The 12,964-nt window shown below is 36.0% G+C and overlaps 1 protein-coding gene across 2 annotated transcripts; it reads right to left on the reverse strand.

The window, feature by feature from the left end:
- Positions 1-670: 670 nt before the first annotated feature.
- LOC115437806 (apolipoprotein D-like) lies at positions 671-6,319 on the reverse strand. Of its 2 annotated transcripts, XM_030161154.1 has the most exons (5): positions 5,789-6,319; positions 5,548-5,682; positions 4,643-4,764; positions 2,058-2,146; positions 671-1,029 (listed from the first exon to the last, which is right to left on the reverse strand). In XM_030161154.1, the coding sequence occupies exons 1-5, from the start codon at positions 5,810-5,812 to the stop codon at positions 788-790; spliced, it is 612 nt and encodes a 203-aa protein (XP_030017014.1). In that variant the 5' UTR covers positions 5,813-6,319; the 3' UTR covers positions 671-787. The 2 variants fall into 2 exon arrangements, with proteins under 2 accessions (XP_030017014.1, XP_030017013.1); XM_030161153.1 differs by lacking the exon at positions 5,789-6,319 and having other exon boundaries at positions 5,548-5,781.
- Between the last annotated feature and the right edge of the window lie 6,645 nt (positions 6,320-12,964).

Raw genomic sequence — 12,964 nt, forward strand, 5'->3', positions numbered from 1 at the left:
ACATCATCCTCTTACACAAACCCAACTTTTGAACTCCTGTCCTTTATCTCTAACTCCATAATTGGCCTCAATTTGCTGAACACACTTAACAGCAGGCCTGAACGCTATCTACTATCCCATAATTCTATCTGTTTTGGTCCTGATTTGTGACATTTTGGTTTGTTTTCCTGTGTTTTCATATGTGCATTTACAGATGATGGATAAATACATGTGATATTTCAATGGTAGAGCTTTTGGCTTTTAACAAATTGTTTACAGCTGTACTTATTATTTATTTATTTATTTAAAGTATCATGTAAGTTACAGCTGAGTGTAAAACAGACAGCGTGGTAAGGTTTTTTATAATTCACTTTATAGCTGAGTTAGAGGTTTGAGGTATCAATTCATGTGTCACCAGTATCACTCTTCATGTCTAGGCAATTGCAAAAAAAACCAAGGTTCTGTGGGGCAGAAAATGATCCATTACAAGGCATTTATTCCCATATATTTGAATATATCTTAAGATATATTAAATACAAGATGGGAGAAATGCATCAAGGAGTTACTGAAGATAATTTACATATAATTTATTGTTCAGTGGTTCATTTTACACAGCAGTATTTTAGTAATTGTACCTAAAACTATAGTATACACCTTGCTGACAAAAACCCACCAAACGCAGACCAAAATCTGCATGTGCGGTATGTTTGGATGGTTTTATTGCATTGATTTTGCATGCAATGTGATTGAACACATTCACAGTGTGAACACAAGCACTACAGCTGTCGTTGGTCTGTACTCGGGCTGTTTACTGGGACATGGCGCTGCAGTGGGCCTCGTCCTGGACGGTGCTGATCAGCTTGTCCACACTGACTCCGATGGAGGACAGGGTACCACGCAGCTCTGTGAGGGTCTGCTCAGAGAGGGTGGGCTCTCTGCTCATGATCCAAGCAAAGTCCACATGGAAAACCCCAAGGTCAGTGCAGCTGTAGACCAGGGAGTAGCTGTTGTAGTCTGTGGAGAGCACCCAGTAGGGGGCGGGGGGGGAGTCTGACAGGACAGAGGGTCGACAGTTAATATTACATTGGATAAGACTCTGAAGAGAATGCATTCTAATCATTTAAAAAGAGGGATTAGTGAATAATTGGGTAACACTTCATAATAAGTACACACTATGAAGCATTAGTTAACCATTAACAAATACTGTATTCATCATTTATAAAGCATATTTCTGACACAAAAACTCATTAATATATGGTTTATAAGCACAGTTATAATGGTTTTACTCATCATTAATGATAGCATTAGTTATTGATAAACAAATACTGTATTCATCATTTACAAAGCATATTTCTGACATGAATACTCATTGGTATATGGTTTATAAGCAAAGTTATGATGGTTTTACTCATCATTCATAAGCTCACCTACAATATACTTAATGATTGTATTTTCACACTTTATAAATTATGGATTCAGCATTTAAACATTTAGTATTGCATCGCTTACAAACCAGTTATGATGTGCATTTATGTTCGCACATACACTATTCAGACGGACTAAAATTGATTAGTGAATATTTTAGTGGATATTTTATACAAACTCAGACATTTATTTTCCAATAGATGTCCTATAAACAGTTATTAATACAAGAATTCATTATTTCAGGCAGTTATAAAGCACTTACTACTCATTAAGTTTATGGTGTGAGCTCATCTAAAGTGTGCACTATCTATGCTATATAAAGCATTTACAAATGAGATTTAAAGGTTGGAAATGCCTAAAGACTCACAAAAGTCTGAGTTATTCTAACAAAGGAAAGACACAGCACATGGGATTATTAAACAAACTGCATGACTGAATGATGAGATTATGATTATGAATGAGTAATGGTAAAACATTCATAACTGTGCTTATAAACCATATATTAATGAGTATTCATGTCAGAAATATGCTTTACAAATAATGGATTCAGTGTTTGTTAATGCTTAACTAATGCTTCATAATGTGTACTTATTATAAAGTGTTACCAATAATTGTCCCATGCAGAGAGTTTGCAGTGAATAAGTGGCTCTTACTCTCAAAGAAGGAGACCAGCAGCTTGGCGGGCTCAGAGGGATCCTTAGCCCAGGCAGAGCCGCTGATGGTGTTAATGCTGCCATCAGGACTACAACAGTAAAATATCAGAAAAAATCCATTTAGCTACAGTGACAAAGAGTATTAAAAAAAACACCACCAGAATTTCATCTTAATCAGAATCAAGTGACAAATCACATATATGACAAAAACAATGGTTAAAAGTCCAAGATCATGCATGTCTGGTTTGAGACGTCATTGTACATAAGTGGATTTTACTCATGTATTCAGATTAAGACACTGTGTTTATATTTCCAGTTTGGAAGGGTGGGGATGGTACACGAAAAACAAGGGCAAAAGAGGGGGGAAAAAAATCAGTGTTCAGATAAACTTATGGTCCACTATATTTGCCCTTTTGTTGCACAGACATTCTGTTTGTTCATATTTTTGTGTCCTGTATGTTAACAAAATTTTCTGGCCATAAAGATTACACTGGGCTGCAAAAAAGATGAAAAAACAAGAAAAAACTAAGACCAAACACTGGGGCATGATAACTTCCATTATTTCTGATGATTAGATGACAAAAACAGCCTTCACATCCACACAGACATGATAAACATTACATGTATGGCTGTAATGTTTGTTTTATGTGGTTTAACCCTTTCATGCATGAATTTTGAGAACATTAATCAAGATTTTTTTTTTTATTCCTCTTTTCGCATTTTAAAAACAATGAGATTATAATTAATTTTTTTTTTATGAAGCTATTTTTCATGGAGTTGCAGAAATGTGCGTTTAATTTTTAAAGCAATGAAACATGTATTTACTGATATACTGTGTGAAAACTATGAAATAAAAACATTTAATGCTGCTAATTTGATGTTTTCTCACATTATAACATACACTACAAACAAAAAGTTATGGATATTTCAAATTTTTGAGTTATTTGTTTCAGTTGGGATTTTTGCACAATGCTTTTTACTTTTTTGTGTGAATTTAATTGAAACACATTTTTTAATAACCAGACATAGTTTTATTTACAAATGGCAAAAATGACAAAAAAAAAGACAAAAAAAAAAAAGAAATATCCCTAACTTTTTGTTTGTAGTGAACTCCAATACTGGTCGCTTCATGGAGATAATATGCCAAAAAAAACCAAAAAAAAACTTGGTAACACTTTACTTGAAGGTCTAGTTTATAATGCATTAAGCGCACATTCAAAAGACATTATAATGCATTTATAATGCATTATTAAAGTCATTACAACAGTTTATGATCATGTACAACAACTTACACCAAGGTTAATAAAGTATTTTGAGTGTAGGTATAATGTATTATAAATTCAGCTTTCATTATGTTTTATACATCCATACCAAAGCCGTGTGAAGGAATTTATCTTTTTTAGGTGGGAAATTTTATTAGGTTTTGTCACTGGCCCTATATCCATCTATTTTAGAGATTTCATATTTATTAATAAAAAAAAAAAAAAAAAAAAAGTATGTGTTTGAGTTAAAGATTTAGAGCTACCACGTTATTTTTATTTATGTACAAAGCAACATGTAACACTTCTATTTACTGTCTCTGTTCTTTTAATATTTTTTTTTGCAAAAAAGAGTTATTAAGAACATTTTGATATATAATTTTTGATTTACACTTTACTCAGAGCCAGCAGATACTGCTCATACGTCATCATACTTGTGTTGTAATATCATACAACTGCTAATAACCTTAGACACTGTTGTCACTTTACAAAAAGCTCTTAAAGTCAGCCTGTAACTTATTATTGATGTTTATAAAAAGACATTATTCAGTTTCAGAAACTACATGTCACAGCAGTTCTCTGTGTCTTTATAACTGGCTACAGTTATGATGGTTAGAATGTGTTCTGTAACTGAGGATTTGAGATTCTTCCTTCAAACACTGTTGTCACTTTGGTATGGATGTATAAAACATTATGAAAGCTGAATTTATAATACATTAGGCCTTTATTAACCTTAGTATAAGTTGTTTTACATGATCATAAACTGTTGTAATGACTTTTATAATGCATTATAAATGCATTATAATGTCTTATGAATGTGCGCTTAATGCATTATAAACTAGACCTTTTAATAAAGTGTTACAAAAACTTTTGTTGTTAATTACAGTCTAATAACGATAACAAGGAATTGATTTACACTCATACATGTTAGATTTGGTTTATTAAGAACAGCCAAGTTACAGTAATGTTATCAATGTCAGTGTATTGTGTATTGTGTTGGCTGATATGAAAGTAAAATAACAAAATCCATGAATATATAAGAGGACAGCTGTAGAAAAACTGTCCACTGGAGTGACCATTATGCATGAAAGGGTTAATGTGGAAAGTGCATTTATGTTTTCAGTGGTGTTATGGGCAGGTCTGTGTTTCTGAGAGTAACAAAGAAGAAAACATGCTGTTTCAAATAGGACATTCTGGTCTTGTGTATTTTTGGTTCCAGTATGTTCATAAAGTATTATTTTCCAGTCAGATAGTGTATGTTGTGCTGAGAAATTAACACTAAAAAGGAAAATCAATGTTCCAACTCCATTCCAGAGTGATACTCACAGCAGCTCCCTGTTGAGGACACCGACCACTCCAGGGCTCTTCAGGCTGTAGGTGGCAGTGCTGCACTCGCCCTTCTGGAAGCTGTGAGGCAGTCTCTGGATATCATACCAGGTACCAAGATACTGCAGAGGTGACAGAGAGGATGAACTTTTAGCTGTTAATAGATTATTGTTGAGATATAATTAATGTTGATACGTAATTAATAGAGCCGCTCGCACTGCATTGCAGTATGGCTACAGAACAAATGTTAATGCACTGCATAAGCACTTGAAATGGCTCTCTGTTAAAAAAAGATGACTTTATTCATTACTGGTTTTCTTTAGAAATGTTATTAGAACAAAAAAAAAAAAACACCTATCTTGTACAAAAATGTTTGTTTTAATTCAGATAGACATAGCTATGCAACCAGGCAGACAAGCAGAGGTAATTTTACGCTACCCAAATCAAGAACAAATGCAATGAAAAGAATGGTAATAAACAGAGCTATGCAAGAAAAGAACAAACTACCAGAACACATCACACAAGAAAACTGTAAAATAAAATTTAAGAAATCAATTAAGAAACATCTATTGACCATAAATGATTGATGCCTGGGTTAACTGAATATATGTACTAAATATACTATACCACTGCTGACCTAAAGGAGCTGTTGTGTCTGTGTTTTTGTCTCTTTTTTTGCATGTGATGTAGTATGTGAAAATTGTTTTGTATGATTATATTGTATGTTATTCACATTGACAAGTTGTAAAGATTATTGTAAGGACCCCAGGAAGAATAGCTGTAGCTATGGTACAGCTAATGGGGATCCTAAATAAATAAATAAAGAATAAAGCTCTATGGTGAGAAATGCTGCCTTTTTCCTGTATTATGTGTTAAAGTAAAAAAAAAAAAAAGTTTCTAATCACCCTGGCAGCATCGAAGTTCTTCTGAACAGCAGGCCTGGGGCATCTTCCTGGCATGATGACCTGAGCGTTGGCTGCCAGGACGGACAGCAGAGTCAGAGAGATCACCTGGAAGGCATTCATTTTGTTCTCCACAACCTGTAGAGGAAAGAAAGAAAGTGACAAATGCAGCATCTATCAGAAATGTACAAGAAAAAAAGACACCTGAACTGCGATGTCAGAGTCAGAGCTGCTGCTTTCATACCTGAATCACCGGGTGCAGTGGCATTCATAGCTTTGACAGGGTCTTTATAAACCTGGGACCACACTCCACAGCCCCTCCTCTTTATTTACAGTCAAGGTTATTTGGAGAAAAATGTGAGAAAACTGGCATCTGTTCAGGATCGAAATTTGTGTCTAAACAGACCTCTGACAGGAATAGATATGAATGAGAGTTTAGTGCAATAGTCACCTTAACTGTCATCAGCGACCTCAAATTCATAATCAGAAGTAAAATCATGCATGTTTTCTTCATAATATACTAACAGAAAGTAAATGACATCTTGTCTCTCAGCTTTTGATCAAAAATAAAGGCTACTTTCAATTTCAAGTGAGTCTAAAAATTCAATTCCAGATATGATTATATACAGTACTGTCAGTATACAGGATGTCCTCTAGCTTTGTTGTTTTGCAATGTTGAAAAAATGTATGTGTATTTATTTCACATCCCCTTTTTTTCCAGGTGCAACAAGAAAATATAGGAAATATGTGCACAAGCTTGAAAGACACACACAAAGAAAAATAGGTTCTAAAGGTTAAAGTTACTATTCAGTGTGACCTCTGACCCCAAGAAAAAATGTAGCACAAACAGAAACATCTGACATGTGTTAAACAAAATCTGGTATAAAACATTAGAAAATGAATGTGATAAATCTCATTGTCTGAACAAATGAGTTAAAGCCATACTGAGTGCAAAGGGAGGTCACATTAAATACAACCTCTTTGGTTTATAGAAGCTGTTAGAATGCTGTACATACTTCACATATATCCACATTGGCTCATAATACAGACTTAGAAATGTGGTCATTGGTAACTACTCAACACCTTGTACATGTACTTTGTTTAATCTCTCAGATATTTAAAGCATTCACTTTAGCTGAATATGTGCTGTTCTTTTATCAATGCCTGAAAACTGAGGAAAAGAAAGTTAAATGTGCCTTTAATCTGATGCATACTGTATGTCACCTGTATGCACATATTTACCCCACGAAGGGGATGCAAGGAGTATTGTTTTTGGTTCTGTTTGTGTCATGTCAGCTCCCAGACTGTGTCTGGATTTTGTCTGTCTTTTGTTTTGTCTGTCATTTCTGTTTTATTTTGTCAAGTTTCCCTCATGTGTCGTGTCTGGTGTCTTTACTTCCCCTCCTTGATTGTTTCACCTGTGCCTGATCACCTGTCTCCGCCCTGATGTGTTCCACCTGTGTGTAATTGTCTTCCCGCCCTCTTGTATATTTAAACCCTGTGTCTTCCCCTCCGTCTTTGCCAGTTTGTACTGTAACAGGTCTGGTACAAAGGCTGAACCCAAATGCAAGACCAAAAGACAGATGTTAAGTCGAGTGTGTTTATTGAACACAATCACAATGGTAAAAGCACTACACAGAATGATTAATAAATCTGTGAAGACATTGAGTTCGGGGCTAGACGTCTGGGCCGTGAGCGAGGTCAGCGGGCGGCCAGTGTGACCGAGTCGGAAAAATCCCAACGGCAACCCTACTAGGAAAAAACAGGGATGTCAAAAAACAGACCAGGTCATACACGGGAAGGCAATACAAGAGGCAACGGGACATGAGGGACAGGCTAAACTCACAGTCAGTAATCCAGGCGATGGGTCGAACACACAGGTAAACGTTGGAGGCTGAGGTACACAGGGGATAGGCAGAATCGGTAGTCGGATAAACGAACCAGGTCACAACAGACGAGCGCAGAACAGGAACAGGCGAATCGGTGGCCGGTAGACAAAACGGGTCACAACGGGCGGACAGACAGGATCCAAGAAACCCTGGTTAGTAAGCACACGAGTGTAACAAACAAACTGGCAAAGACAGAGGGGAAGACACAGGGTTTAAATACACAAGAGGGTGGGAAGACAATTACACACAGGTGGAACACATCAGGGTGGAGTCAGGTAATCAGACACAGGTGAAACAATTAAAGGAAGGGAAGTAAAGACACCAGACATGACACATGAGGGAAATTTAACAAAATAAAACAGGAAATGACAGACAACACCGAAAAGACAGACAAAATCCAGACACAGTCTGGGAGCTGACATGACAGTTTGTTTGTTTGTTTGTTTGTTTGTTTGTTTGTTTGTTTGTTTGTTTGTTTGTTTGTTTGTTTGTTAACACTCTAGCAGCAAAATTAGGTTGAATTCCTACCAAACTGATTATAGATTACCAGTGACATAGAATAGATCTGATTACATTTTGGGAAAAGTAGGTCAAAGTTCAAATTTTTTTATGAATCTTTAAAATCTTTTTTTCTTCTCCCTTTTAATTATAATGGGCAGCATTTCAAATGTCTAGATAAAAACATCAATTTTGTTTCAATTTACTTCAAACTCGTCACATATACAGTATAAGACGAATGGTTTGTGTTTGCACTGACCCAGTAACTTTGACACCATTTATTGTATATTATCTTATTTATTTTGTGTTTTATCCACTGAAAATCAGGTGTTCTCCTCTATTTAATTCACTGATCATGTAAACATTCATAAAAGCTTATATTAAATTTGAGGGTTATTATATCAAAAACAGAGAAAACTGAAGAAAAAGTGACTTTGTCAGCAAAGATATCATTAATTGAACATAAAACAAGCGTCTCTATCCACTGTCATTGATCCAACTCAGTGGGTTTTACTGGTGAGTCAATGTTGTTCATTTACAATGAAAGAAAAAGCCTACATTTGACCCTTTGACCTTTGAGCCCTATTACCTTATTTACCATAACTGAGTCATAACTTAACATCATAATCGTAACATATTCGATCACATATTAGTAACAAGTTTTGTATTATTACATATACAGCGATAAATAGAAAATACAAATTAGAAAAATGGATTGAATCAAATATATTGGTTATAATGCAGGTTGATGCACCATGTGTTCTTTTACTTTCCTGTTACATTTTACTGACAACAGTAAAGGGATCATTTTCTGTATTATTTCTGAAGTAGAAATACTTTTCCCAGTACTGTCTGCAGGTACTTGCTGATTGTTGTAGGTTTTATCTGAGCTTTACAGTTATTTCAGGGATTCTTGATTTTGAAGAATCTACTATTGGGGATCTACTGTTAATCAAGACCTAAACAAGATTTCCACCAGTGGGTGTAAAAGATGGAAGCTTAAACCTGAAAGGGATTAGGCTTCCACACTTATGACTTAGAATAAAACAGGAAATGTGCGTGATCCGGATTCCAGACTGTTGCCAAATTTAGAAGACGGATGGTTTGTGTTTGCACTGACCCAGTGACTTCAACCTGTTTTCATCCCTTCGCCTCGTGGTGACTCTATAATGCAAAGACGAAGGACAGAAATCCCTCATAAAAAGCTTACAGCCTGGAGATTCCTAAATTAGCGGTTTAGATGTCTTAATACTCTGTGCCCTTAAATCCTTAAGTCATTTATCAAAAGTTTTTCTTGTTTCATTCTGTAAATGTAATTAGTCCTTTTTCTATTATACATGATTATATGTGTAGTGTTCCTGCCTAGCAGCACAATATATGAGAAAACATGAATCTATTTATTATTATCTATGGACCTTCAATCATTCACTGAATCACATCATACATACATTCAGGAAACACATGCAGAAAATCTTAAAATCTTTTTTATTCATGCTGTTCTGTTATTTATGGGTTTTTTTTTATCAAGGGAAAGAAGTATTGGGTTGAAAGTGGGAAAAAGGGGTTAGTAATGGGAAGAGGAAGTGGGAAGGGATAATGGGTGGACAGGGGCTAAGGGATAGAAAGGGGTGAGTGGAGAAGAGGGCAGGGGTCTGGGAATCTGGTTTTACCCTTGTTTTACCTTTTTACCCTTTTCTTCTTTGGCGTCCTCCGGTTGTTTTGCTCCGTATTGTTCTTATCACTGCTCCATTTTTGCTCCTCCTTTCCAGCGTCCATATTTGTCCTGGTCATTTCCTCCTCCTCTCTGTTGTCTGTGTTCTTGGCCTTACATCAGCTCTGTGGTCTGCACTTGATCAGCACACCTGGTATCACATACTCCTATGGAGGTTGCTGATGTTAGAGTGGGGATGTGGTATAATGAATCCCTTGTCACTACCACACAACCTGAGTGTGTGTGTGTGTGTGTGTGTGTGTGTGTGTGGTGTGTGTGTGTGTGTGGTGTGTGTGTGTGGGGGGGTTGTCTGGCATCCATCAATGTCAACATCATTAGTCAAATGTACCTGAGTCTTGTAGGCAGCATGTCTTGTCTCCAATTTTCTGTTCGAAGGTAAAAAGAAAAAATGTGGAAAAAAGGGTTGAAATAAGAAATGTTATTATCAAATCTGCAGAGCATTCACAGCTGTTGGAAAGTATTGAATTGTATTATCCTTGTAATAAAAAAAATTCCCCAAAAAAAGGGGTTGGGGGTTGGGGTGGTGAGATCATGTAGTTACATCCAGACAATAAAGATACAGGCAACATAGATGCAATATTTATCGTAATGGCACTGAGTCTTTGACATCAGAGAAGTAATTGTGTCCTAATAAAGTGTGAAAAAATACAATCAGGAAATGAACACAAATAAATAAAGTACAAATAAAACTGCATTGTGTAGATAAATCACCTCCATTTAGCCCTGGCCCTGCAGAAATTTGAGGAACTCTACTGGGGAATTTATAGAGGCAATTGATATGCCGACATCAGCATATGCACAGACGTGATGACATCAGCTGGATCCATGCCAAAATACACTACAATACGTGCAAGGGGTGGGGTTTGTTGTGCCTAGAACCACTTGTTTCAGTATGGATTGATAGTTGAACAAAAGCTTGAACCAGGTTACTATTAATGAAAGTATATGATGCTGAAAGGCAGTCAGATCTGAGGTGCTCTGACTGGAGAACTGATTCTCTTATTAAGTCATGGAGAAACTGATCATTTCAACTCTACAGAGGACATAAAACTGCAATGAAACCTGGTGCTCAGTTTTAAAACTCATCAAACTGTCCCCAACATGTTAAACTGATGTATTTAACTTCCATATATTTGTGGATTTTATATTTGTACATCATGTGATGTTTGTGTATTTGTGTGTTTGGTTTCTGTCTGAAATGTTGTTAACTGTTCAGCTGCCTATTTCGCCTGGATCTGTACTGAAAAAGGCATTTTCAAACTCAGTCAGTCTTTCCTGATTAATCTGTAAAGACCCAGTGCTGCTTTTGTGTCAGTTCCCAAATGAATTTTTCTCAATATTTAACCATTCTAAAGTGATTTGACACCATTTATTGTATATTATCTTATTTATTTTGTGTTTTATCCACTGAAAATCAGGTGTTCTCCTCTATTTAATTCACTGATCATGTAGACGTTCATAAAAGCTTATATTAAATTTGAGGGTTATTATATCAAAAACAGAGAAAACTGAAGAAAAAGTGACTTTGTCAGCAAAGATATCATTAATTGAACATAAAACAAGTGTCTCTATCCACTGTCATTGATCCAACTCAGTGGGTTTTACTGGTGAATCAATGTTGTTCATTTACAATGAAAGAAAAAGCCTACATTTGACCCTTTGACCTTTGGGCCCTATTACCTTATTTACCATAACTGAGTTATAACATAACATCATAATTGTAACATATTCGGTCATAAATTAGTAACAAGTTTTGTATTATTACATATACAGCGATACATAGAAAATACAAATAAGAAAAACAGATTGAATCAAATATATTGGTTATAATGCAGGTTGATGCACCATGTCTTTTACTTTCCTGTTACATTTTACTGACAACAGTAAAGGGATCATTTTCTGTATTATTTCTGAAGTAGAAATACTTTTCCCAGTACTGTCTGCAGGTACTTGCTGATTGTTGTAGGTTTTATCTGAGCTTTACAGTTATTTCAGGGATTCTTGATTTTGAAGAATCTACTATTGGGGATCTACTGTTAATCAAGACCTAAACAAGAGTTCCACCAGTGGGTGTAAAAGATGGAAGCTTAAACCTGAGAGGGCTTAGGCTTCCACACTCATGACTTAGAATAAAACAGGAAATGTGCGTGATCCGGATTGCAGACTGTTGCCAGATTTAGAAGATGGATGGTTTGTGTTTACACTGACCCAGTAACTTTACAGTTACCTCTGTTTCTTCAGGTTAAACCTGTTTTCATCCCTTCGCCTCGCGGTGACTCTGTAATGCTGACAGCAAAGAAGGACAGAAATCCCTCATAAAAAGCTTACAGCCTGGAGATTCCTAAATTAGCGGTTTAGATGTCTTAATACTCTGTGCCCTTAAATCCTTAAGTCATTTATCAAAAGTTTTTCTTGTTTCATTCTGTAAATGTAAATAGTCCTTTTTCTATTATACATGATTATATGTGTAGTGTTCCTGCCTAGCAGCACAATATATGAGAAAACATGAATCTGTTTATTATTATCTATGGACCTTCAATCATTCACTGAATCACATCATACATACATTCAGGAAACACATACAGAAAATCTTAAAATCTTTTTTTATTCATGCTGTTTTGTTATTTATGTATGTTTTTATCAAAGGAAAGAAGTATTGGGTTGAAAGTGGGAAAAAGGGGTTAGTAATGGGAAGAGGAAGTGGGAAGGGATAATGGGTGGACAGGGGCTAAGGGATAGAAAGGGGTGAGTGGAGAAGAGGGCAGGGGTCTGGGAATCTGGTTTTACCCTTTTACTCTTTTACCCTTTTCTTCTTTGGCGTCCTCTGGTTGTTTTGCTCCACATTGTTTTTATCACTGCTCCATTTTTGCTCCTCCTTTCCAGCGTCCACATTTGTCCTGGTCATTTCCTCCTCCTCTCTGTTGTCTGTGTTCTTGGCCTTGATGTCCTCCTATGGATACACTTCTGCTGTTCATTTTTAGTTTTTTTTTTTTCTTAACTTGACTCTGAAGACAATCTCCTAAAAAGACAATAAACAGTTAACTAACTTTACTTCCAAACTAAAATAAATGGTTTAAATCTTTGAAACTCTTTACAGTTAAGAAAAAGGAGCAGCAGGTAGCATATCTGATCATATGAGATGTGGAGTTTCATCTTGAGCTGCCAGTCTTTCTCCTCCTGAGCCTTCTCCTGTTTTATTTCTTTATTTGAGGTCCTCCTCCTCCAGAGCCTCATACTGGGTTGTCCATCACAGGTCATTCCTTGCTAACTCCTCCTCCTTTGGAGCCAGCACAACAAGAGT

This window comes from Sphaeramia orbicularis, chromosome 17 (assembly GCF_902148855.1).
Source record: "Sphaeramia orbicularis chromosome 17, fSphaOr1.1, whole genome shotgun sequence".
Taxonomy (NCBI): domain Eukaryota; kingdom Metazoa; phylum Chordata; class Actinopteri; order Kurtiformes; family Apogonidae; genus Sphaeramia; species Sphaeramia orbicularis.

What these genes read in the sequence shown, in the direction of transcription:
- LOC115437806 (XM_030161153.1), bottom strand. Translation starts at nt 5,718, where the DNA reads ATGCTGCATTTGTCACTTTCTTTCTTTCCTCTACAGGTTGTGGAGAAC. An exon ending in GTCCTCAACAGGGAGCTGCT is followed by an intron (nt 2,147 to 4,642) that starts GTGAGTATCACT and finishes TTACTGTTGTAG; the next exon opens with TCCTGATGGCAGCATTAACA. An exon ending in GCTGGTCTCCTTCTTTGAGA is followed by an intron (nt 1,030 to 2,057) that starts GTAAGAGCCACT and finishes CTGTCCTGTCAG; the next exon opens with ACTCCCCCCCCGCCCCCTAC.